General features: G+C 34.5%; 3 protein-coding genes and 1 non-coding gene across 7 annotated transcripts; 2 read left to right on the forward strand and 2 right to left on the reverse strand.

The window, feature by feature from the left end:
* LOC101738796 (uncharacterized) lies at positions 1-8,653 on the reverse strand. Of its 2 annotated transcripts, none has more exons than XM_012689590.4 (10): positions 7,993-8,653; positions 7,403-7,598; positions 6,830-6,991; positions 6,302-6,580; positions 4,838-4,994; positions 3,787-3,934; positions 3,385-3,544; positions 2,240-2,486; positions 1,452-2,162; positions 1-1,371 (listed from the first exon to the last, which is right to left on the reverse strand). In XM_012689590.4, exons 2-10 carry the CDS (start codon positions 7,589-7,591, stop codon positions 119-121), a joined length of 3,306 nt encoding a protein of 1,101 aa, XP_012545044.2. In that variant the 5' UTR covers positions 7,592-7,598; positions 7,993-8,653; the 3' UTR covers positions 1-118. The 2 variants fall into 2 exon arrangements, with proteins under 2 accessions (XP_012545044.2, XP_037868756.1); XM_038012828.2 differs by having other exon boundaries at positions 7,782-8,653.
* A 22-nt stretch (positions 8,654-8,675) lies between these two features.
* LOC101738474 (NEDD8-activating enzyme E1 catalytic subunit) lies at positions 8,676-12,985 on the forward strand. 3 transcript variants are annotated; one of them, XM_012689591.4, is made up of 7 exons: positions 8,676-8,819; positions 9,697-10,036; positions 11,250-11,410; positions 11,830-11,998; positions 12,087-12,336; positions 12,451-12,670; positions 12,738-12,985. In XM_012689591.4, exons 2-7 carry the CDS (start codon positions 9,702-9,704, stop codon positions 12,947-12,949), a joined length of 1,347 nt encoding a protein of 448 aa, XP_012545045.2. In that variant the 5' UTR covers positions 8,676-8,819; positions 9,697-9,701; the 3' UTR covers positions 12,950-12,985. The 3 variants fall into 3 exon arrangements, with proteins under 3 accessions (XP_012545045.2, XP_004925194.2, XP_004925193.2); XM_004925137.5 differs by lacking the exon at positions 8,676-8,819 and adding an exon at positions 8,907-9,399; XM_004925136.5 differs by lacking the exon at positions 8,676-8,819 and adding an exon at positions 9,013-9,468.
* A 3,138-nt stretch (positions 12,986-16,123) lies between these two features.
* On the forward strand, positions 16,124-18,375 carry LOC692977 (signal peptidase 18 kDa subunit). Its single transcript, NM_001046815.2, is given in 4 exon segments — positions 16,124-16,468; positions 16,545-16,804; positions 17,193-17,370; positions 18,210-18,375. Coding segments are annotated over 4 exon segments (537 nt in total). The 5' UTR covers positions 16,124-16,420; the 3' UTR covers positions 18,261-18,375.
* On the reverse strand, positions 17,489-17,618 carry Mir3276 (microRNA mir-3276). The gene has a single exon (NR_107561.1). It is a non-coding gene; the product is annotated as a microRNA mir-3276 (primary transcript).
* Positions 18,376-27,773: the final 9,398 nt, after the last annotated feature.

Genomic DNA, 27,773 nt, shown 5'->3' on the forward strand with positions numbered 1-27,773 from the left:
TAATCATGTACATATTTATTTATATTTACAAGAGGATGACATATAACAAAAATGAGCCATTTATCACTTCTGAAAGAAATGAACCTAAATCAACACTAATTTGTGCAAAAGCAATTTATTATAATTTAGAAGACTCACTCACAACTTTAACAAGATCATTCTGTTTACTAATTGTATTATTAGTATTACTACTATCTATATTGCAATCATCACTTTGTTTAGCACACTTTGTTTCTGCTATTGAACTAATTTTATTGTTGCTTTCACCTATCTTCAAAACTGTATCTTTATCGAAATTATTAGGAGAAATATTTTTGTTATCATCACTCTTGTCCGAATTAGTAGTTGAATTAGGAATAACCGGCGCAATTTCATTAACTGATGCTAATTCTGCCGTTGGTCTAGGTAAGGCACACTCGGGAACCTTAGGAACTTTTACTACTACTACTTGATCAGACATTTTTTCTTCACCAGGGATCTGTTTATTTGCATCCTTTAGTTTAATTGTTTGGAACTTTAAAGGTGTGTTAATTCCTTTTGCACTGTCTTGGTTTTTAATTGGTTTGATCACTAGTATTTTAGTTTTCATTCCGGCTTTTGTAAAATCTTTTATATTTTTATTAATTAAAGGGTTATTTATTACTTCTAAACTCTGTCTTCTAAATTTTACCGGCAAAAGAGGAGGTACATTTACACTGTTTTTGGATAATTCTGATGTTACATTTTGTTGATCTTTATTTGAACTTGTGATTTCTACAGACTCTTTCTGGTTTAAATTTCCTTTTTCAGTAGCTTTAGCACCATCGTCTTTTGATTTGTAGAAAACAGATTCAATTGTGGGACTAGAATCAGTCTCTTTGTCTTTTTTGGGTGATGTTTTATCATTTTTAGGCACGCTTTTCGGTAATAAAGGTCGCACGAAAATGTTTGATAGACGTCTTTCTTTTTGAACATTCACAACAACGGGAAAATTTGTTATTTTCATGTGTGCTGCAGATTTTTCTACAGATTTTTTACACAACAACAGAAATGCACCGGAGCATTCTTTGTTGAAACTATCGTAGTTCACAGCTGGTTCTTGAATCTTTTTCTTCGTTTGGTTCGCCTTAGTTGTAACTACAGACTGGGAATCTCGATAACCTTGTGCTTCCATTTTCAATAAATTTGATAAGTCATATTCAAAATCTTCGTTTTTGCGTTTGGTTCTTCTACGGACTGGTCTTCGTGAAGCTACGGTTGTTGTTACAATCTTCTGTTTTTTAGATAAGTTTTCACTAGCATCGTCAATATCTGATGAATTTTCTTCAATTATTTTACTAGGAGAAACATTTTCTCCAGTGTTTGATTCTTTCTCTTTTGTTTCGTCATTATCTGTAACATGTTAAAATTATTAAAAATATGGATAATTGGATGGATGGATGTTTCAATAAGAATTCTTAGTACTCTCTTACCAATTATTGTAGGTTCACGTCTCCTTTGTATTTTACTGTGATGTAATTTACGTTTCCTGGTTCCTATTTCAACACGAGTACTACTTGAAGAGCTGTCATCAGATAATCGACTCGAATCACTGGAACATCTACTGGGTCGTCTAGAATCAGGGCTGGTGTCATTTGAAATATTTGAATCTTCCTCGATTCTACACATTTCCAAGGCTTCAGGTCCGTTTATAGCCTTTACAGTACTATAAACGAAATCTTTATCTCCTTTCAACTTGTGGACCACTTTTACGTGTTCCGGTAAGTTTTCAAAGCAGTAGTGTTTAAAGTTACATAATTTACAAGCGTATCTCATCCAATTATGATGTGATGCGGCATGGTCGAAAAGCTCATGTGCATTATTGAATTTCGTCTCGCACTTTTTACAAAGTAAGCTGTCCATTTCGATATGCGGTTTTATCTTTTGTTTTAGTGCCATGAGATTACTTTTTTCCAAATGTTGGGCGAAAGGCAGCCGAATTATTGGTTCCGGAGTGACATTCCGCGGTCGCTCCTCTGTTTTCTCCGGAGACTCTGAGGGCTCGCGTTCTTCTTCGCTGACCTCCATAGATTCATCGGCTTCCTTCTCCTCTTCTTCTTCTTCCTTTTCTTGTTCTTCGATTTGCGGACTTTTGGAACCGTTTATTTCTTCTTTTGCTTCGTCTCGGACAACGACTTTGTTTTCTGAAAATCGAAAGTGATTGACTATCTATTTTCTAAGGTTTAATTTATTAATTCCACAGATAAAAATGCAAACTGACCGTCGGCGTCGACCGGTTTGAGAGGCAGTTGGAAGATCGAAGGCTCTCCCTTATTGTAGTCCTTGCGGATCTGTATCTCGATGCGTTTAGAGTCTGCGCGGTCGGTGCGACGGATGGCGGCGAGCGCGCGCGTGCGAGTGAGACAAGTGTGCGTGTGCGCGGCGAGCGCGGCGCGACGTTCGAACGCGCGCCCGCAGCCCCCACACCGCGGCACCTCTCCGTCGCCCTCCATGTTGTCCATCCACGCCTGCTCATAATGTTAAGTCGATCAAACAATGTTATTATGGAGTACATAAATAATCTACTAATTAATTCGTCTGATCATGACTGATTTAATAATAATGGATTGGAGTGTTTATCATCATATCACGATTATGGATGGCATACATAAGTTTTGTTAACAGTGCATAGGGTTTAAGTAAGGTCTATCTGGTTTTCGTGGACTGTGGTAGCTGTACAACATTAGGCGAAATTTGCGAATGCGATCATTGGTGCATACAAAATAAAAACAAATATAAAGTGTCGAATGCCGAATGATCGGTTGAGAGTGTTGCATTGATGCGTGCCCGCTCCTCACGCCCTACTGCTCGAAATCAAAATTAGCTTGGTCATAAGTTGTACGTAGCGGTTGTTTTTTTTTTTTTTTTTTATTTTTTATAAATAAATATTTACTAACAATGACGCCACGTTAACTGGTCTCGTGCTAAGTTCGTAAAGAACTTGTGTTACAGGTACCAGATAACGGATATAAATGTAAGATTTTTATTATACACATACATATATTTAATAAACATCCATAACCCTGGAAAAGTCATTTATATTTATCATACAAATATCTTCCCTTGGCGGGATTCGAACCCGCGACCCCCTTGTGTAGTGACCATGTCACTTACCACTACACCAGACGGCCGTTAAATGTTGTGAATGATCCATTAGCAAACCGGTGATTACCTTGGTTCGTAGAATCGCCAAATCGTTTGATTCATCCATGAATGCAGTATACAATCGATTCGGTAATTAGAGGGTGTGGGTAGTTACCTTTTAGTACATATGATGTATTAAATTGGAAAACTTACACAATGAAAGACGACAAAACAAAGATAATACAATCTGATAATATTATAAAGTTAGTGGCAAGGCCAAACCTGATTCTCTTGGTCTATTCTTTCCTCCTCACTAATTTTATTAGCAGCAGCAGCTTTTGCGTTATTCTTGCGTCTCTCATAGGATGCAGGAGGATTATTCATTCTAAAAGCTTTGGACTGTATCGACTCTCGTAATCTTCTTATTTGAGCAGCAGTTTTTCTGCACAAAAAACCAAATAAGCTTAGTAGCTTGTTCCTCGCGTGTATCATGACTAGTTAAATCAATTTAATAAAAATAACTTCACTCATGTATTCATAAAATTTACATATTACATTCATGAAGAGTAATCTCCAAAATTAATGTAAAATATACTGATAATTCATTAAATATTTTGCTTATATTTTCGAAGTCCTGTACTTTACTAGGAGTATTAATTAACTAGGAGTAATTGAACTAACTACCTGTGTACTTTGAACAGATGTCTATAAACACTCCATGAAGTAGAAAAGATTTCCAAACAATCAGGACATGGGTATACAAGTCTACTTTCTAAATGTTTGTACTTCATGTGAAACTTAAGTGTTTTTAGTGTAGAAAATTGTAGATCACCTGGAATAACAGACAAAGTTTTTTTCAAACATAAATGATGTTTTTTTTTTATAGCTTATATGGGTGGACGAGTTCACAGCCCACCTGGTGTTAAGTGGTTACTGGAGGCCATAGACATCTACAATGTAAATGCGCCACCCACCTTGAGATATAAGTTCTAAGATCTCAGTATAGTTACAACAGCTGCTCTACCCTTCAGACCGAAACGCATTACTACTTCACGGCAGAAATAGGCAGGGCGGTGGTACCTACCCGCGCGGACTCACAAGAGGTCCTACCACCAGTAAAATATATTGCACTTCTAACTGGCAATAATTTCAGATTTGCATAAATGGGCCTTTAAAATGTTTGCTGCCATGTTTACATCAATAATTCCTCTTTTGTACATTTGTTTGTACTTGAACATTACTTCTGCAACAACTTAAAGAATATGTATTGTGCATTCTAAGTCCACAATGAAAAGGGTTTGCCATTTGTTGGGTTTGCGGCAGTGTTTTTTTTTAATCAGGCCACTCTTTAAATTACTAGCTAATACATTACCTTCTTTCATAGGTACTATATTGAATAATTCATCATTTTTAAATCAGAAAAAAATATTGAGAAGGAAAAGTACCCTAAAACAGCAACAAGAATAAGAAATAATTGTGGTAATTCATACTTCATTATATTACATACCGATATGGTTTTATCGCCTAGATGGATGTACTAGTTCATGGTCCATGTGCTGTTTTGTGCTTACTGGAGCACGTAAGTTGCCCACCATGGGACATGAAGACTAAGTCACAATTTTATAGTTAGAAATGGGTGGTGATACCTACCTGTGCAAGGTTCCATGCGGTCCCACTACCAGTAAATAATATTAGGATGGAAAAATAATTTAATTTCAATATATAAGGTACTTACATGTTTTACATTTAAGCACTCCAGTGTCATCATTTTCATCATCACTGATCTGTATGACATTCTCTGTGTTATGAGGCATGGACCTTTGTATTGTAAAGTTACCATCACTTTGAAGTACAGCTACGTCTCTCGATGTTATTTTCTCAATTTCTTTAACCTGAGCGAAAAAAGAATTGATTCAGTGAAACAAACGTCTTTGGTCTAACTGATCTGGTAAACACATATTGAGTAATTGAATTAAGGAGTTAAATTCTAAGTTTTCTAAGTAAAAACACACATTATCCAGTTCATGTTTATAAATAATTCCCTAGATGAAAAAATTATAATGTGTAATTAAAATGAAACTTGCAAAATTAATAATTATTGGGAGTGAGGTATTGGGAGCCAATATCCACTACATTTCTGCTACACTGCAGAAGTCTATTTGGCTTAAAGGGTATAGCAACTATTATATTATCATCCAATTATCACTTCCACTGCATAGCTCCAAGGATGGTGGCTTTTACCTTGTGATATCTGTGGGCCCCTGTAACAACCTAACCAGGTTATATTGAGTTTATTTACATAAATAAAGATCTAAAACAAACAATACTTTTTGGGCCAGTGAATATTGTCTGTTCTGGTATGTCCATTCAAATCTGTCCATGGTGATATTGTTTTAATGTTATATTCGTACTTAACTCCCTCAACATGTGCCTCTTTATTCTATCTTAGTTGCTGACGGAGTGAGACTGCACAAGCTACTACTAAAGCCAAAGCCCTATGGGTCTGCAGAGGGACTTCGGTTCCCTCTGTATTTTGTACCGCATGTTCCATGGGAAGTGCTCTGAGGAATTGTTTGAGATGATACCGGCATCTCGTTTTTACCATCGCACCGCCCGCCACCGGAGTAGAGTTCATCCATACTACCTGGAGCCACTGCGGTCATCCACAGTGCGTTTCCAGAGGCCTTTTTTGCCACGTACCATCCGGCTATGGAATGAGCTCCCCTCCACGGTGTTTCCCGAGCGCTATGACATGTCCTTCTTCAAACGAGGCTTGTGGAGAGTATTAAGCGGTAGGCAGTGACTTGGCTCTGCCCCTGGCATTGCTGAAGTCCATGGGCAACGGTAACCACTCACCATCAGGTGGGCCGTATGCTCGTCTGCCTACAAGGGCAATAAAAAAGTTATTTCTACTGTGAATCATTAGGTTCCTGTTTAATAGTACAATAGCAATAATTTTTTACAAAAGCAACTTTGAACTTTAGTCAAGATGAGCGGTGATGTCCATGTTGTGAATGAACTTCAGTATCTGCTCAATTTTCATTTTGAATAAATTCAATGATTCAGATTTCTTATAAAATGGCCTGGGCTGTAATGGAATAATTGTAAAATACATATTAAAGTAAAAAAGCATAATTACTCAATTATAACAATAAACTAAGAGAAGCAGGTCACAGAAATTAAATCTCTATCAACACACCTGCTTTTGAATATTATCATTTTGACTGCTCTCATCTTCTTCAACTGTTTGGAAAACAGCAACTGAGCTATTTGGTATTTTTTGTAAGACAACCTGAGTTTCTTCCGATTTATTTTTGCACTTGTTCTTGTGTGCAATTTTTTCAACAATTTCAGTTAAATCTTTTGAAAGTGGAATCCTTTCATCGCTATCACTTTGTTCAGCATCTTCTGTTACAGATTCTTTCAAGGACTCTTGATATTCTTCCTCTAAATGTTTTATTTTCATCAATTCTTTGAGCTAAAATAATAATACACATAATCTGAATGTATATGGATAGTGTGCAGCTGTTAACCTGTGTTCTTGACATTGTCAATGTGCTGAGCTACAATGACCACTTATGATCAGATAAACTTTAGGCCTCTGACTTAAAAGTATATATTAACAATTACTACTTCTGTTCAACCATATTTTTATAAATTTTTAACCACACAAACTTTATATTCAATATGAGATTAAAATACTATATTAAGTAATAAACATACTCACTGCTGAGGTAGCCTTAACAAAGTGTCCATGAATTGTGGTACTGAACTTTTCTTTACAGTAAACACGTTTGTGAGATACAAAGTTTGCTAGGCTTCTGAATATATTTCGGCAAACTTTGCATTCATACAAAATATCACACTCATTAGATAGTAAATTTTTAAGCTGAAAATTTTATAAGCCATTAAAGATTTATCTGTATAGTCTATAGAGTTCATAAAGTGAGAAACTTGAAATAATACAACTGACAAATTATTTTTTTATTTAAAGCATTGCATTACATAATACTTATTCAGATACAACTTAGTACATTTAATAGAATTGAACTCTAATCAACTTAACCATTGGGTAATTAGAACACCAAACTCTGTTTAAATAATAGAATATAGATATGTAATTTTGAGAATATATTTTTGAAAGAAAATGATCAATTTTACCTTTTTCAATGTTATCTTTCAGCATTTACTAAGCAATTGGGTTAATTAAGAGATGAGATGAATGAGAGAATGATGTTATTAATGTTTTTAACATTTGTTATACCTTTTTCATAAATAAGTCAGTAAGTGGTTTTCTTACCTCTTCAGTAGCTAAGTCAAATATTTTTCTTGCTTGACCAAAACTAGTGATACTGGTCAAGATAGGTTTTCTGAGTAAGGCATAGTCTGGGAGTTCATTTTCTTCATTGGTTTGTCCATTGCCTCTATTGTTTGATTTGCTTTTATCTTCTTTTCCCTTTGATTTTGTATTCACTTTGTTACCAGCCATGTTACACCTAACAATTACAATTTAATGACTTTATCACAAGACATTTACAAAGGTAAGTTTGATTTGATAGCAACATAAATATGAACTGTTATAAAATACTGTAGGTACCAACAGTATATTTCGTGTGATACTGATCAGTTTTACGGAAATCACCAATGTGATATTTATTTCAATTATGCACTGAACTCACTGAATTTAAAATGATATGTTTGACAACAGATATTTTTCCTTCATCTTTATATCCGCATGGTTATATTGCAAGCAACACTCGACTTCAAAATGTTCGCAGTCTCTCCCTCAATTTTAGAGGATATTTCGCGGTTTGTGGTCACAAATCTTATTCCAATAAATATTCTAAATACTGCAGATACCGAAACCAGTGCTGAAAGGTTTCAACTTACCCTAAAAACCTCACTACCGCTAACTTGAAAATTGAAGACCTGCGACAAATTCACATCCATCACGCCTCCATTTTCAACAAATGAATGGCACCAATAGAACGTAATCAGGTTTGAATGATTCGACTATAGAATGTAAATTTTTGAACGTAGATTTATTTTTACATAGGTAATTACCTAACTAGTTTGGAGTTTTCATGAGAGAATAAAATTGATCAACATGCTTTTTTTTTAAATATTTTTGTTGATTGGTTTTGTGTCTATTTTCTTTGATTAGCTGATATTAATGTCTCTAGTTGCTCTTTGCAGACAGAGTATGCAATTTATTGGTATTCAGAATTGAGCGTATACCGCTTGAAATAACTAATTTATGGCTTTCGAAGATTGGTAATAGTTTATTTGGATGTGTATAGGTATATCCGATATAACAAGGAAGTTAACTACATACTAATTAAAACCCATTATTTTAAATGCATAAAATCGTGAATCCCGTGTGTATGTGTATTAAATTATGTTTAAAAGTATTTTAAGCCCTAATTCTGGAATCTAGTATATTTGCATTTTCTTTTACTTTATTAATAAAAGTAAAGTTTAATACCTCTATTGAATACCAACATATTACCTAACCATTTGAATTTGTTGGAGTGGACTGATCTTTTACCACAAAAACAGTGCTACCATAAGTAGACAGTACGCGTGAGCTTCGAGGTCCCTATACCCTTCTCTATTTAGTATGAGAAAAAAAGCGCTTGTCACCGGCCATCTAAATATTATATCTGCATAAATCCAAATTTGATCACGTTATTATAGTTCAGTGATTTATCTTGGAGGTAAAGAATATTAATCTATTTAAAAACTCCTTTGAGTTTGGATGTCAACATTTGGGTATTTAAAAAGTCAGTAGTAATACTTAATTCTGATTCATGATTCATTCATTACACTGTGATTTACTCGCGATAGTTATTTTCAGTGACTCGCAATAGTCGATGTGACATATGTTCATCGACTAAATTATAGGCACGATGCCTTTCGCCTTAAGTTGCGATTTATAAATGAAGGAATACTTCCGCAGTAACTTTTTCTTTATTACGTTTTAAAATTTTAATCGTTTTTTTTTATGTTTCGATATTTGACGAGAAGCTTCATGGATTAAAATCTATTTACCGGCCCAATTGGCCAAATCAATTAAATTATTAGTGTTTTCAATGAACTTTAAACCTTCAACACATGTAGCACAGATATGTATTAACTGGCGAAATACTATTACTACTATTACTTATTGTACTACATGGTATACTCTTTGGTCTATGAAAATAAGGCGATTAGGATTTATAAATATTTAACCGCAAAGTTAAAAAAATTAACAGAAAAAGTACACCTACCTACCTACTACATACATACCTCTTCTAGGTAGGTATCATACTTATTGCCATAATTATATTTATTTATTGCACTAAAACTTATTGGAAATAGAAATAGGTACGTACATAATTATAGTATTTTGAAAGAATACTAAATCATTAATTACAAATCTATATAAAAATAATAAAATGAAAGTAATAAATACATCTCTTATTGCTAATTATTGAATATTCGTTTTGATTAGCTGCATATTACTGAAGTACACACAAGTGTGGTTTAAAAGAATAATATCTCAGTTCTTTCAATGTGTATGTATTTAAATAGTGTAATGTATTTATTTTTCAGTCATAATGACTTCAGAATCTCAAACGGCTGATTATCAAAATAGGAGATGGCAACATATAAGGAAGCTGCTGGAAAGATCTGGTCCTTTCTGCCATCCAGATTTTGAAGCTTCAGCAGAAATTCTAAATTTCATCATGAACTGTTGTAAAGTTCTCATTGTTGGGGCAGGTGGTCTTGGTTGTGAATTATTGAAAGATTTAGCCTTAATGGGCTTCAAAAAGTTACATATTGTAGATATGGATACAATAGAACTATCAAATTTAAACCGGCAATTTTTGTTCAGAAGAAATGATATTGGCCTACCTAAAGCTAAATGTGCTGTGGAATTTGTCAATAAAAGGTAAAAATGTAATTGTGATGAGTAGAGTTAGTGTTTAATTGAATGTTATCAATGTACAGTAATTATTATTTACATTATTAAATAAATACATAAAGTTACACACTTGCAAATAGTAGGGGTCCCTGAAGTAATTATCTATTATCCCATTATGATAATTGTTACGTTTTCTATATGAACGTTCATCATTTTGTGAAATCTTGATAAAAAGGATGAATAATGGGGGAAGTCTATACACGATGTAGGAGGCGATGGATGTATGAATTCAAAAGTAAGGATTCCCTGACAGGAAGTAGATTTTCAACATTTTCCGAAATAAGTGGTTACATAAACTAGACTGAAGTGCATCCAAAGTAGTGAAAACAGTGTTAGTACTTTTATTCCCATGTCATAAATCTTACCTTTGATTTTAATATTCTGAAACACGTAAATTTTATTATATTGCTCTTGATAGTGTTACATTTAAATTGTTGATTGATTGATGTTGATTGTTGTTGCTTCCCGAAGCAAGGCCAGGGCGGGTCGCTAGTCTATACTAGAACTGTAATTTATTATTGATTATCAAAATAAGTTGGCAGATTTCTTTCCTACTTACTTGACACTTATCATTATATTTTTGTAATTCACACTATATCTTTATAAATTATTATAGTCAATGTCAACTATATTATTGTAAAGTTTCATCAAAATCCATCAAGTAGTTTTTCGGTGGAAGAGTAACAAACATACATTCTTACAAACTTTCCGTTTGTAATATTAGTAGGATCTGTGTTATATATTTTTATTAACATCTCCAGTAAAGCATTGATGATGGCACAAACATTATACAATATTTATCTCCTAAGCAAACCAAGTTTGTGGTTTCAATTCCTATTTGGCATTTTTGAACATGCATTTTTAAGCTAAGACAGACACCCCCAGCCACACCACACTGTGGGCACTGTGCTTCAGCTGGTTTTTTTTCCATTATTGAGACAATTTATCTGGTATTTGATATCATTTAAAATGAAATTAAATATATTTGCCAATATATTTTTTTCTTAAATTGTAATCATCATACACTTCTTCTTCTTCTTCTTCTCAGTCATGTCACTCTTGACAGAGTGGTCGTGATCGTCATGTAGTGTTACTCTTATTTTACTTAAAATGACAGTTGTTGTAATTTTTGTTGAATAAATTTTGTTGTTTTGAACTTTGGTATTTCTTTTCATTACAGAGTTCCTGGGTGTGAAGCTGTAGCTCACCACTGTGCCATTCAGGACCTTGATGAAGATTTTTATAGACAATTTCACATTGTTGTTTGTGGGCTTGACTCAATTATTGCTCGGAGATGGCTTAATGGAATGCTGGTATCCTTGTTGCAGTACAATGATGACAGTAATAGTTTATTTTCTTAAAGTTCTTGGTAGTAGCTAGTGTTTTATTTACTGGCAGAGTGTGTATCTTGAGCCTAGGAAAAGGTATTTACCTATTCCTGCCACAAGGCATTAACATGTTCTAGTTTTCTACACTTTTATTATAAAAATATAATTTGTTAAAATATTTTGTAAGAAACTAATATAAATACTTTGTGCCTAAAGAGATAATTTCAGACAGAATAAATAAAATTAAACTTGAATCAAAAATTGTTAAATATTTATATAAATAATTTATTATGATTACGAATTTTTCATTGCTCATATTTTGAAAATATTCTAAAAAAAAACAATGTTAACAACATATCCATCTTTATTGTTTTAACTTTCAATAGTATCTACCTATTGCATTTTAAATTTTGTTAATTTGTAATTTGACAGGAAGTTTGGACCAGAGTAGTGTAATTCCAATGGTGGATGGAGGTACTGAGGGATTTAAAGGCAATGCTAGAGTTATATTACCTGGCATGAGTGCATGTATTGAGTGTACTTTAGATCTATATCCCCCACAAAAAACTTTCCCTTTGTGCACCATTGCTAACACTCCAAGGTAATTAGTATAACTATATATCTATTCAATTGTTAATTTACAAATGACAAAGTGTTCAATATTCTCATGACTCATATATTATTTCCAGATTACCAGAACATTGTATCGAATATGTTAAAGTAATTCAATGGGCAAAGGAGAATCCATGGGGTAGTTCAACAACTTTAGATGGTGATGATCCACAGCATGTCGTGTGGGTGTATGAAAAGGCCCAAGAAAGGGCAATGAAGCATGGGATTGCTAATGTTACATACAGGTTGACCCAAGGAGTTTTAAAGAACATTATACCTGCTGTTGCCAGTACTAATGCTGCTATAGCTGCTGCTTGTGCTACAGAGGTGAAAGCCCAATTTATTTAAAATCTCGATAGACTTAATAGTCTGTATTAGTTTATTATCTATTCCTTAAAATGTTGATTCATCTGTTATATACTGTGAATAATATTGGCACAGGTATTTAAACTAGCTTCATCTTGTTGTGTGAATATGAACAACTACATGGTACTGAATATGGCTGATGGTGTGTATACATATACATTTAGTGCAGAGAAAAGGCCTGATTGCGTTGCTTGTTGCAATTCTACTAGGGTTATGAAAATCGATCCTGATGCTACATTACAATATATTTATACAAAACTTTGCGAAGATCAAGCTTATTTGATGAAGAGTCCAGGTAAACACTAATTTTTGATGCTCACATTTCATTCAATTTTATGAATAAAATAAAATTTATTTTTCAGGCATAACCACTGTAATTAATGGATGCAATAAAACATTATACATGTCATCTATTAAGAGCATTGAAGAAAGGACAAAAGATAATTTAAAGAAGAAATTAACAGATTTGGGTTTGTTTAATGGTGCTGATATATTAGTAGCAGATGTGACTACTCCTAACACCATAACCATAAAATTAAAATTCGAAACTCTTGATGTTGATATGACTAAATAAAAATTAAATTAAACTAATAAACAAATATCCATCAAATTTAATGCGTAAAAATTTAATACTCACTACTCCGCCAATGCCTACCTACCTATTTTGTTTTATTTGTTTCGGACATTGGATACATAAAGGGAACGTAGCTCTTCAGTGACTTATTTGTAGTCAGGGCGTAGCCGAAACAAAAATATGGAAATTAATTTAAATGAAATTAAATGTAAGATAAGAATACAGCAAGTGTAGGATCAGAAAAATGAAGTAACATCGTACATAATAATTGTGAGTTATTGAACCCTCTCAATAAAAATTTTGAAAGAAAATTAAAGGGGAATGCCCACTCTCCATAGTGTGCTGGGCCCAAGATGGACATCAAAATTAAATATATTAGATAAAATAAAGTAAATATATTAAATGTATTAGATATCTAAAAATTTTAATGAAATTGACGCCACTATTATAAATAATATAATAAAAATAAAAATTAGTTTTGAGCCTAATTTTCTATATAAGTGTCGGATTGTGAGATACTTCAAGAACTTTTCTTTTCTTTATGTTTAAGATGTTCCTACGGTATTTTTATCCAATTGTAGTTATTAGGGTATAAAAAAACACACATACTTCTTTTAAATATCTATATTTTCTTCATCTTCATACACAATTAGTAAATCATCTAAAAATAGCACAGGAGAGCATCTACACGGTTTTAAATCTCGGTCAGGTTAAAACCACAATTCACACAATGTTTTTCAGTCTTAGTATGAAATGTTATTGATAAAAGTAAAATAAATCGACGAAAAATCAAAACATCCATTTTGAACGCAAGCACAAGCAGCAGACGAAGTGTCAGTGTCAGTCAGTCAGATTAAATTCAGTGTTGTCAGTATAAAGAAAAATAATTACATGAATTGATATATCGATTTTTTTTTTAAATAGCCGATAATAGATTTATTTCTTAATCTTTTTTTTACGAGTACACATTATTTTTTATGTTTTAGTTGTACATATTTAAATAACAATACTAGTAGTTTTTTTTATTGCTTAGATGGGTGGACGAGCTCACAGCCCACCTGGTGTTAAGTGGTTACTGGAGCCCACAGACATCTACAACGTAAATGCGCCACCCAACTTGAGATATAAGTTTTAAGGTCTCGAGTATAGTTACAAGTTAAAGTCCAATGGGTATGTCTTTGATGTTATTTTATGTGCTTATAATCCATTAAAAACGATTGATTAATGATAATACATACTTAAAATGATTTATTTATATGTTTTATTTATATACTTAAAATGTTTACTTAATAAGTAAAAAGTTTTGATGCTGGCAATATTTTTCCTGCAAAAATAAAAAACCTTGTTTTTTCAATAGAGTTACTTTTTTTAAACTACTTATTGTAAACTGTAGTGGCGCTTATTTGGAAGAAAGTAAATGCATATTCATTTATGACAAAATTAATGCACTAAGTATTTTTTCTCTAATCTATTGTCCGCTTTGGGCCTGAAATGGGCATTCCCCTTTGTCTAATTATTCTCATCAAGCCTCTCTAAAGCCAAAAGCCACTATTTTTAGACTAGAAGAAACTGAATTGACAAAATAAATGTTTTCACAATTTTCACATAATTTCACTCCTTTTTTTGGCGTGAACGCAAGAAGCGAAGTTTTATTAATTGTTCAATTTTTTTAAATGATATTTCTTCAAGTTTAAAGGTGCAATAACGGGTGTAATGCCGGCCACTGACATGCGCGCAAATATTCGTACATTGTACGAATGTCTGCGCGCAAATATTCGTACATTGTACGAATGTCTGCGCGCATGTGAAGGGCCGTCAAACATTCATTCGCAAACCTAGCGGCTGTGCAAATGGGTTCGCATATTCAATTTGCGACCCCGTTTGCGCTTCCTCCTACACTTGTTTACGAATGTCTCACGAATTTCTCCTCCTTTTTAATTCGTCAATAGAACATTGAAAAGAAAAAGAGTTTTGAATTCTTTCCCAGACATCATTAACAGCCAAGCTGTTTTTATGGGATTTCTTTTGATGAAGATACGCTACACAGTAGACGTCATGAACTATGAAAATGGCGATACGTCCGTTACCTTCGCAATCGTCGGCGCAACTGGGCAAGCGAATGTGTGGGAGACTACGCGAAGGTTCCAGGTTCGCGCGCTTTGATGTCTATTAAAAAACCGACACAGCTTGGAAAACCACGAATGCAGCGAAAACTTTGCATAATCATTCGCAAATGTCGTCCTACACTTGCGGTCGATGGACGTTGCTACTCGGGTTCTCTCTAAAAGTCCACTGAAGTCCCAACAAATAACCACCACTTTACTCAGACTTCATTTCATCTAATTTCGTTTCATTAATTTTATCTGAATAAATGGAATTCCGCTCCCTACTATTTTTCTTATTACAGATTATTTATGTAGAAAACAATAATTGAAGAATTTAAATCTTTCAACTATGGAGTACCGTCTTTTATAGGGGACAAATTGAAATAGTGTCCTCCTATAAACAGCAATTAGCTTAAATATCCAATTTTTAAATATTACTAAATTTAAACAATATTTAATTAAACAATAAATAATTTGCTAAAGTGAAAATAATACAATAAACAATGTTATTTATTGTTGAACGCTAGAACTATTAGTTTATCACGCTGATATGCATATCATTATGAAAAAGAATACAGAGTGTAACTAACAATAATAGTCATTAATTAACAAAACAATAAATAATTAGATAGATACTCAGAATCCAAGTGGTACAATTTCAGTCAATGGAACATTAAGCAACCACGGATTGTTCTCAAAAGTGTTTAATTTATGTTCTCAGCTACAAATAGAAACTCTTTGGTTCTTTTATCTGTTGAGATTATGCAATGGGAATTAAATTCACTGAGTTTGTGAATAATTAGGTGAACGGTGCGGAAAACAAGTGTGTTCAACTAATCATAGATTATTATTTTTATGATAAATTAATTGAACCCAAAGAATTGTGACTTATTTATTTTTGCATTCTATCCCAAACAGAAATAGTCTAATCTCGATTTTTTGCTGTCTGAGATTAATTTTATAGGATTGATTCTTAAAATATCGATTGAGAATCGATCTTATTGGCCAAGATAATCGATTCGTTAATTATCTATTTAAAATCTGCGTCCTTACACACGTTGGGTACATTGGATTAAGTACAAATTATAGTGAATAAATGTTGGTTATATGATTAAAAACCAATGTTTATATAATTGACATTTATCACTTGCATCGTAATGTTACTTATTCATATTTTGGATAAAACAAAGCAACGACGTATGTAGATGCTAGTCACTACTCACTACCTGCTGCCAACCCTATTTGTCCTGCCTTGCCTGACTGACGTGGTGATTGTGGTGACGGCAACTGTCGGCAACAGGGAAAACTTCAATAACCAAACACTGCACTGCATTATTTCCTTTAAAAATAACTGATTAAATTAACAATGTTGGAAAGTCTATTTGATGATGTGCGGCGAATGAACAAGCGGCAGGTAACAAAAATTGGTTTCGCATACTTGGATGTCGTTAACATTCAACCAGTTCATGAGTTTTTTTCATAATTTTCAGTTCATGTACCAAGTGTTAAGCTTTGGTATGATAGTGTCTTCTGCCTTGATGATATGGAAAGGTTTGATGGTAGTAACAGGAAGTGAAAGCCCAATAGTAGTAGTACTGTCAGGCAGTATGGAGCCAGCTTTTCACAGAGGAGACTTGCTGTTTTTAACCAATTACCCTGAGGAGCCTGTCCGCGTTGGAGAAATTGTTGTCTTCAAAGTAGAGGGCCGGGATATCCCGATTGTTCACAGAGTATTGAAACTACATGAAAAGTAAGAATGATTAATTATCCAATGAAATACTAAGTATTTATCCGAAACAACCTTTAAAAGGTTGTTGATGTGCTCACATTGTAAATTTGTAGTAAATGTTTACCATAGCTCTTAGGCACTGCAATCTGCACATTGCCCACATTAACAGAACAAAGCCTAAACAGTATTGGACAAACGGGAATCCAAATCTAAAACTAATTGCTATAAAAAATAAGTTGTAATAAGTTGACAGTGATAACAACTGATTACAACATTCAAGTCCATATCTTTGCCATATACTTATTTGTTTATGTTTTTTAATTTGGCACAAACAAGTATTACTAGATAATGTAACTTTTTTTTAAATTTTAATCTTGAAAAATATGTAACAATTTATTTTAATCATCAGGAACAATGGCACAGTAAAGTTCTTAACCAAAGGTGACAATAATAGCGTTGATGACAGAGGCTTGTATGCCCAGGGCCAACTGTGGCTCACTAAAAAAGATGTGGTTGGCCGTGCAAGAGGATTTTTGCCATATGTTGGAATGGTCACCATATATATGAATGAATATCCTAAGTTTAAGGTATGTGGAAATATCATCAATCAAAGAAACATTAATTAAATAAACACTGATCCAGGCAAACTTTGATCTTTAGTAAACAAAAATAATCATTGTTAATCATCATTAAATTTACTTGACAGGTCAATCAAATAATAGCAATGCTATAAATGTATGTTTCTAAAGATGTTATGGAAACAAATTTTTAGCTGCAAATGTTTTCCTGCACTTTTCACAAACACCAATCATAAATTGACTTCAGTTGTATAACAGAGCTATTGTTGGACAATATAGTTTAATTATCAACATGTTTAAATTTGAATTGTTCTATTAACAGCATGTATGATAACACCAATACCAATAATTGCATTTAAATTTTGCATGTTTGATTTTTATAACACATTATCACCTGTATATTACGAAAGTCATTAATTAACTCCCACTAGTAGATATTTCTTTAGAAAAATTGAGAGCGAGACTTGAAAATCCACACAATCACATTTCTTAAATATGAGTACATCATGACTGTTATGCTTTAAATCCCTATAAATTATGCCACATAAGGTTATGGTAGAGGAGCAGAATCCACCCTATCACCTGGAACCACTTAGAGACTATGTTATGGCCCAGCCAAATTGCAGTCTATTGCTGGGACCAACTGCCTCCACTGTTTCCCAAGTACCATGTCTTCTCATACTTCTCTACTAATGTAGCTTGAGCAGTCCTCCATGCTAAGTTGTGGTGTGACCCTGGCATTGCTTAATTTGATAAGAGACCAATACTCACCATCAGACAGGCACTTTCTTCAATGGCAATAAAAATTCATATAAAATATTTTGACTTCCAATTTCATTATTTTTCAGTTTGCTGTGCTGGCTTGTCTTGCAATTTATGTATTAGTACACAGGGAGTGACAGAAGCGCTAAGATCTGAAGTGTTGGGAAGAGAGCAGGAATATACATACTTTTGCGGAGATTATATGGCTCTGTGAATGTATTTAATTTTTATGATTAAATGAAGTTCTCTCTAGTGTTTCTAATAAGTAATTTATTTAAAGTAATTGGTTATTTTTTTTTATGAAAACACTTTTTGTGTACCTTTTTTATTTCTTCAGTTGAGTGAAGGCCCCTTTTATAATGATTTTGGAGACAATACAGCACATTTTTTTATTAACTGTATAGTGAAGTTATTAATGTTATTAATAAGTTATTAATGAGCATAGGCCTGTTGTTTGTATGAGATTTCTCCTTAGTGATGCAATACGAATGATGGGCACTTATGACAAAAATACATCTAGGTTTTTGGTTATGTAATTTGCAATCAGCTCGATGAACTTTACATCATATGTGCTGTAAGATGAATAAGGACATAGTATTTTTTTTTATATATTTGAAAATGGTAGGTATAAGAAAGTAAATGTAGTTAGTTAAAATATAGGCATTTAAACATCAAAAGTTATGTTACAGTTAAACAACGCGAAATTCTGCGTAAATATTAAATTAGCATACTTAAATGTCTTACATTGTCGTGTTTATATCTTTGGGATAATGAGGTCACACGTCGAGTGACTCGGAATGGTATACGTTCATAAAAATGTTGTTATGAGACTAAAGCTATGGCAACTTTGTAAAATGCAGTGTCTATCTGTTGTTGTAACGCAAAAAGATTGAGGCGTTTGAAATGTATTGCTGGAGAAAGCTGCTACGCATTCCTTGGACAGCTGTGAGAACCAATGTCTCCATCCTCGAAGAGCTGAAGGTCACCAAGCGCCTGCTGACTATGTGCCAGGAAAGGAGTTTCTTTGGGCACATAATGCGATCCTTATTGCACAGCCTGGAGAAACTCACAATTCTCGGACAAATGGAGGAGAAGCGCGCTAGAGGAATAGCGCCAGCTAGATGGGTTGACCAACTCAAGGAGGTGACTGGAGGCCAGATATGGGGAGCGGTACATATGGCGCAGAACCGGACCGAGTGGAGAAGATTGACATACAGTCACGATCCTCAGCATTGAGGGAACGACCAGATAGAAAAAGAACTAATGATTACTGATTTAGATATCTAATATGTACAAAAATCATACAAAATAATCACTTTTATTGCTTAGATGGGTGGTGGCTCACGCCTACCTGTGGTTACCAAACCCGATATGACACGCCCTACCACTAGTAAATACGCAAATTATTTTGCACATGTGGTCGAAGTCTTAATAATGTTGTATAATGGTTGTCCCATTTTTTAAACTGGAACGGTAAAAATCCAAAGAGTACACTACAAACTGATAATACACAAACAAACTAATCCAAATATCAAACAAAAAATACCGTAATTCTTTTTTTACGCTCCAGTTTATTTTTATGTAGAAATAATATTTTACTCTTTCATTATATGGATAGACGATAGATAATTATTAATAGGTACTCGAGAACTTGTTAATAAACTATCTAATCTGAAAATATCCAATAGAATCTTCAATCTGTATTATTTCAATTCAACATATAACAAAATAGTTTTATTATTCTTATTTGTGAGGACAGACATTTCACGTAAGAATTGTGAAGTAATACAGAACAGTCACAATTGTTAAAATATATTTAAAATACTTAACTTGGGCTACGTAACTCATTGATTCAATAGAAAAAATATGAGATATAATTTTGTTTGTGTAAACAAAGGATATTCCTACTGCAAAAGCAGGTGTACAATTGTACAAAATCACATCGCTACTAATTCAGACTACACACACGGAGTTTCAGCTGTTATATCGGTCACTCACATTCGCACGAATACCTACGCAAACCCGCAAGTGTAGGACGACATTTGCAAATGAATGATTATGCAAAGTTTTCGCTGCATTCGTGGTTTTCCAAGCTGAGTCGGTTTTTTAACAGACATCAAAGCGCGCGAACCGCGGTCCTCCGCGTAGTCTCCCACACATTCGTGTGACCAGTTGCGCCCAGGATTGCGAAGGCAATGGACGTTTCGCTATTTTCATAGATCTTGACGTCTACTGTGTAGAATATCTTTATCAAAAGAAATCCCATAAAAACAGCATGGCTGTAAATGATGTCTGGGAAAGAATTCAAAACTCTTTTTCTCTTCAATGTTCTATTAACGAATTAAAAAGGAGGAGAAATTCATGAGACATTCGTAAACAAGTGTAGGAGGAAGCGCAAACGGGTTCGCAAATTGAGTACCGAACCCATTTGCACAGCTGCTAAGTTTGCGAATGTTTGACCGCCCTTCACATGCGCGCAAATATTCGTACATTGTACGGTACATGGCCGGCATTAAGCATAGTATCGTGTCTCTAATCTGGGTTACCTACACCGCGCCAATAAAGGACTTTTAAAAAATACGTATATTATGGCGAGGAAAATTTTATTTGTTATGGAGTAATAATTAATACCTAGGCGGCACTGAAAATTTCGGGAATTAACGAAGTGACACAACATTACTATTTAAAAATGTATTTATTGCTTTTTGAAGTATTCTCCGCGAAATTTGACACATTTTTCCATACGATGGAGCCAATCATTGAAGCAACCATTCCATTCGGAAGTTGGGGTCTCCAAAATGGCCGTTTTGTTGGCGTCCACAGCTTCTTCAGGTGATGAAAATCTCTGTCCACGCAATTTATTCTAGGGAAAGTATAGAAATCATTAGGGCTTAGGTCGGGGCTGTACGGCGGATGGTCTAATAATTCTATGTTTTCTTGCTCTAAAAACTCTTTTGTTCTGTGCGCGGTGTGAGAACTCGCATTGTCGTGATGGAGGATGATGCGGCGGTTGCAGTTCTCTTTACGGAGTTCAGAAACGACCTGTGGCAAACAAATGCTAGCATACCATTCTGCATTAACCGTTCTTTGTCCCTCAAGAGGAATAGTAGTAACATGGCCGGTTTTGGAGACAAACGTGGCCACCATTTTTTTTTCAACACTCCGTGAACGAACAATTTTTGTTGGCTTTAACTCATTTTCGAACACCCAAACTCGTGACTGGTTTTTTGTTTCGGGTTCGTACGCGTATATCCAGGATTCGTCACCTGATACAATGTTGTATACAGCATTTGAGGATCCTGCGTGGAATCTTTCGAGGGTTTTGACGCACCAAGTAACACGAGCCGCTTTTTGCTCTTCACAGAGCGAATGCGGTATCCATCGGGAAAACAACTTTTTTACACCCAATTGTTCATGCAAGATTATTTGTATTTGACTCATGCCAATGTCTAAAGTTGCCTGAATTTCGCGGTATGTCACATGTCGATCTTCCTCAATCAGCTTACGCACAGCATCAACGTTTTCTTGGGCGACTGCAGTTTTTGGACGACCTTGACGGGGATCGTCACTGAGCTTGACACGTCCACGTTGAAACTCAGCAAACCAGCGATAAATTGTGGTTTTAGATGGGGCTTCATCACCAAATGCAGAAATCATCCGGTCAACACACTGTTTTTGTGTTAAACCACTTCGAAAGTCATAATAAATCATCGCTCTTGAATTTTCTCGAGTCAATTCCATTTTCTCAACTACTCAACAAGTTTGACAAAACCTCGTGACAAGACCGAGAATCTTTTTTTAAATAAATAAATGGTATTTGATTTTTAAAACCAAGGAGTTTTCAATTAAAAAGATTTTAATATGACAGGAACAGTGGAAATATTCCATTCCCGATACTTTGAGTGCAGCCCTCGTAATATAATTTTTCTTGCATTCTTGTGGTGCACGTGTTTTTATTTAATTTAGTTTAATATTATTATTAACTTATATTTTTTTACACCAGACATAATTCTAAAAGTGTTGGATGGAATAGTCGTAGTATTAGAAATTATTTCCAACAAAATCGTTGTTGTCTTCACAGAATATTCGCAGTAGGTTTATACCATAGGGAAGGAAAGAATTTATGATTGATAGTTATTAGATCCAACATTGACGTGTTTGAAGAGACTGCTAATGATACGGATCGCTGGTTTGATCAATATTGATCTCAAAAACTGTTTAAGCATTATTCATCTCGTCCTAAAATCGACCATTAGGTACCTATACTAAGTGTGTAGTACATCATACCGAATTATACGAAAGTACCTAACTGTGTTAAGTTTTTTGACAAATTGTATGGACTGAAGAGAGAAAAAATACCAAATATGAATTCCAATTCCGGTCACCGTCCTCGTCGAACCCGTCGCTTGCGACGAAGGGCTCGACGAGCGAACTAACCCATAGACACAACCCACTGAGTTTCTCGCCGGATCTTCTCAGTGGGTCGCGTTTCCGATCCGGTGGTAGATTCTGCGAAGCACTGCTCTTGCTAGGGTCAGTTTTAGCAACTCTCCGGTTGAGCCCCGCGAGCTCACCTACAAACGTTAGGGCGAAGCTGAAATAGCCTCTCAAGGCTATCAGCATAGGTAAAAAAAAAAAAAAATTCCAATGCTAATGTAAAATAACACTAAACGATTACAAAATATGGTACACCTTTGCAGGACGATTTTTAACAATGTAATCCATTGTATTCTCGATATGTAGTTATTTGCTTCTATGATCAGTTCTACAGTTAACTTTCGGCTAAATTTGTTGCCAAGTAAAGAAAGAAAGAAAGAAAGCGTTAATTCAATGTCCCATTTTCTCACTTACTTTTTGAATAACTGTCAGCTAAGCTTACAATTTCACTTTTAATTTTTTAATCTTTAACGATTGACCCCGACATTATTATTATCCTTATCTTTTTAGACCTTTATTAAATTTATATTATCTTTATCCAAGACGGGCGTTGGAATTGGGATTTAGTCCTATGTCTCAAGTGAGGCAGTTTTATTTATTTTGTAGTGTTTTTGGGTCCGGTAACCGCTTAGCCTCAGACAGGAAGCTTCTTGACCCATCGAAGCAATAAAAAAAGACGTGTGGCACTCGGAGACTGCCGCGCAGCGTTGCCAACTCGAAATTCGTCAAGGTGGGAGACAGGGTTCTACAAGTTGGTAGTTTCCAACAAACCCTACTATGAAAAGTTAGTTAGGTAGTTATACTTTTCAAGTCTTTTAGAGACCCTCCAATAAGAATCTGGCATCCTTAATTTACTTTTCGATTGGATAAGACATATTTGAATTTTGAACTATTTTTATTAGAAATCTAATGATAAAACAGAATTACGGGGCCGCTAATATTCTTCTTTTTCCCATAGTTGAGAATATTTTTGATTGTAATGCATCTTTTTAATTTTCGAGGAGGTGAATTTTCTTCGTTTTCACTTTCACTTTCACTCATTTTTATAGTGTTCAATTGAAACGTTTTAAAAATTACAATCAGTTATTTGTTAATTGAATCGCGTTAGATATAGAGTTCAATATTATTTCCATGGAGGTTTGATTTGAACTTTTTGAAAACTTCAAAAGTTGGTAGATAAAGTGGTAGGTTTGATTACGACACTAAAAGTTGGTAGATCTACCGAAAAGTTGGTAGAGTTGGCAACGCTGCTGCCGCGGTAAAGCAGTTGCATAGCATTTTTTATCAACTTATGCAATTACAAATCGACAATAATAATTTAATATTAAAACAACAATAAAATAAGATCCGGCGAGAAGCTCAGTGGGCTAACTTTCAATGAATCTGCTACATTGTGAGTATTCCATTTTGACCGCGCACTCACTAGAGGGCGCTACATGGGATAGAGACACGCCTTTGGATGCTAGTTCTAACTCTCATTCGCCCAGAATCAACGGTTTAGCTAGTTTATTTTTAATGCCACTCCAATCCCTAAGACTAAGCGATAGAAAATGGCACGCCCAACTCATTGTAATGTGATATAATTTTCTATTTTACAATTCCGTTTGTCGCTGATAGATGGAGCTTGACGCAAAAGTAGAATCGCGCTATCGTTGTGTTACCCACGAAATTATATCACATATTTTGATAGTACATAATAATAATAATAAATAAATATTTATTAACAATCACGCCACGTTAACTGGTCCGGTGATAAGTTCGTAAAGAACTTGTGTTACTAGTACCAGATAACGGAAATAAATGTAAGATTTTTATTACACACATACATATATTTAATATACATCCATAACCCCGGAAAATACATTTATATTTATCATACAAATATCTTCCCTTGGCGGAATTCGAACCCGCGACCCCCTTGTGTAGTGACTGTAGTGACTTACCACTACACCAGACGGCCGTTACATAAATCGGTGTTTAGACTTCTTACTTTAAACACTACACAAGCGCAACGTGTGAATGTATTGAACGCGAGCTACATAGTAGGCGTAGTGAGTAGTACTGAGTAGCGATGTGAACCGATTACAATTTCTGGCTCTGGTTTATTACCGGTTTTTTTCTAAAAAACCGGTTTTTTTAAGGTATATTTAGGTTTTTTCTATAAAGGCTAAATAATCACTAAATAAAACAAATTTACGTGCAAACGAAGAGTTATCTTCATACAATTAATTGGGTGAGCATATTTTATATAGGCTTTTAATGATCATATTTTATATATTATTATCCAATAATAAAAAGCTTTTTATATATAATATAAAGCAAAATTTTGATGCAAGAGGAATAGTTGGTCCACTGCGTCATCCAGAAGCCTGCTCCTTCTGGATGTTAGCACGTGCCAGCAATTTCGGTGTGGTTTACTGTGGTGGCTTCAGTCTCTATATATATTCACTGCGGCCGCCGTGGCGTTCGGAATATCCCGTTTTCGCGAATGCAAAAAATCCAGAATACCAGGCTTTTTAAAATTGTTTGTGGTTTTTTTCTGGCTGTTCCGATGATAAAGCGAGAATTGAAAATTCTTTAAGAAGATTCCCCAGTTCACGATGCATCTCTTTTGCAGACAACATGTGCTCTGGTTGGCGAAAGCCATTTCTGAGTGTTGGATGCCGATATGTGAATATTTGGGTCACGGTCCTCATTTCGTACGCTAAAAGTCTACCAACTATATAGTGGTTATTGCACTGTAGTTTTTAAATGTAATGCACGGTAATTTGATTCTGAAACACGGTTTTCTTATATTTGTAGCTTGTATATTTGATCTGGTAGCACTGGTGTGAACTGTGAATGTAAAGCGTAAAAAACCGGTATTCTTAAATAAAAACCGGTGTTTATCGGTATGCATAAAAACCGGGTTTTCTCCGGTGTTCTCCGAACCGGTTTACATCCCTAGTAGTGAGGGGTGGAAGGTTTTTTTCGTTACGGAATTTCATGATTCCGCTCTCAAGCCGCGCTCAAGGCCCGCGATAAAATCTATGCAATAGCTTAAAAGTAAACGAAAAACGTGTTTTCGAATGTCAATTGTACTAATTGCTATCCTAATTTTCAAACTGAAGAGCATGATTGATTTCCGGCAAAAATAGATAAATACAGAGCTATATGTGAGGTTCTCGCCGTGAGAAAAATATGTTTCTTACCTAACCTGACGACGTTGCTAACAAGAACCCTATCAAGAGCCGCGCTTCGCAGAGTCTACCACCGGATCGGAAACGCGACCCACTGAGAAGATCCGGCGAGAAACTCAGTGGGCTGTGTCTGTGGGTTAATTTCCTCGTCGAGCTTTTCGTCGCAAGCGACGGGTTCGATTCAAAAGAAACCGTTATGTTACTTCAGAGAAGTAAGTGTTACTTCTCTGAAGTAACATAACGGTTTCTTTTGAATCATGTTACTTCAGAGAAGTAACAAAAGAAACCCCTTGGGAATCTTGTTAACGTTTCGAATTTCAAAGTCAAATGGGAACGAAAACGCAAAAACGGAACTATTTTCCGATTGATTCTAATAATCGTAATGTTTTTCTCTAAATAAAATGTTACTCTTATCGCTATATAAAAATCATTCATACAGCTTTATTAGTAAATACAGCGCAAATGCAATATATTTAAGATGGTGAAAACACACTTTATATCCATGTTCCCTTTCTGAATAGCGATTTGCTCCGGTTTGTCAAATTTAGTGCAAAAACGCGTAAATGTACCGTTTCCGACGCTCCACCGGGCCGTGTGAACTTCTTTGAAAAGTGCACCCTGTGTGGGATTCTCAAACATAATATTATGTATAAGCCCCGTTAGTTTTCACGGTTCGAACACACTATGTAATGTACAAAAGTAAAGGCTTCAATGTGATTTTAATAATAGTGTTTATGTACTACTTAAAAGTACTTAAAAGTTTTCAAATACGCTTACGAAAAATGCATATATTGTTTTTTATTATACTATATTACGGTAAGAGAATAAATAAAAAATAATAATAGTTACCTCTATCTGAATGTTTACAACTACAATACAAAATAAGTATGTATTTTTTTCACTAGTTACTACTTCACGTATATATATTCTGTGTTGTTAGCTACTTTTCCACCTTCTAAATCCAAATTTTCTCTGACTTTCGATTGTTGAAAGAAAACTCATATACACCTTTTCAGAAATGTATTTTGTGTGTATGTGTATATGAAGTCGTCATGGCCTGAAGGCTAGACGCCTAGTGTCCCTATCAAGCGATGCGACTGTGTCGGTTTTCAGATTCTGCAGACTTATCAATTTTTCTAAGGAAATATGTACTACACGGTTTTAACTATGGTATTCACGAACGACTCCCACGATTAAGGTCGTATCTATACTAATATTATAAAGAGGAAAGATTTGTTTGTTTGTTTGTTTCAAATAGGCTCCGAAACTACTGGACCGATTTGAAAAATTCTTTTTCCATTAGAAGCCGACATTGTCCCTGATGAACATAGGCTACTTTTTTAATTTTTTTTTTTGTTTGTTTCATGTGTGTTTTAATATTTCCGAAGCGAAGCGAGGGCGGGTCGCTAGTAGTGTAATAAAAATTAAACTTAAAAAAAAAAAACGTATTTACTGTAAGATATTTACCGTAGGGTGAATTGTAGGTAAGGTCCGTAAGGGTGTATACAGAATTGAAACTTTATTCTCATGTCTCATCTTTTCTGGTCCTCAAACTGGAAAGGCCTTCGGGCCACCAGTAATCCGTCATTCAAAAACAAAAAACCTCATGTGTGGCGACATTCATATTGTTAACTCTAAGGGCTTCTGCAACCAATTAACACCTGATGGGTCTTGAGTTTGTTCACCCATCTATGCAATAAAAACCAAAATTTGAACGGGTACAAAACAATGTGTAATAAATTCAATTTGTATCCGCAGTAATTTTGCATACTTACTGGTGGTTTTGCTGGAAGTAACCAATGTCCTACCATATGTATAACTGGCTATAAAAACATAACATAATAAGCTTTAATGTCGGTAAGTGAACAATATCGAAGGTTTTGCATTATGTTCGTTGTTAGATGTTATTACGGGTTAAGTATTGAATGCTCAGCTCGTTATTTTATTATTCATGCCCAAATAAGCACGTTTTTGTACCGAAACATGATACTAAACATCAAATTACTGTGTTTAAGTTGGTATGTTCTGCTTGGA

This window comes from Bombyx mori, chromosome 9, assembly GCF_030269925.1.
Source record: "Bombyx mori chromosome 9, ASM3026992v2".
Classification (NCBI taxonomy): domain Eukaryota; kingdom Metazoa; phylum Arthropoda; class Insecta; order Lepidoptera; family Bombycidae; genus Bombyx; species Bombyx mori.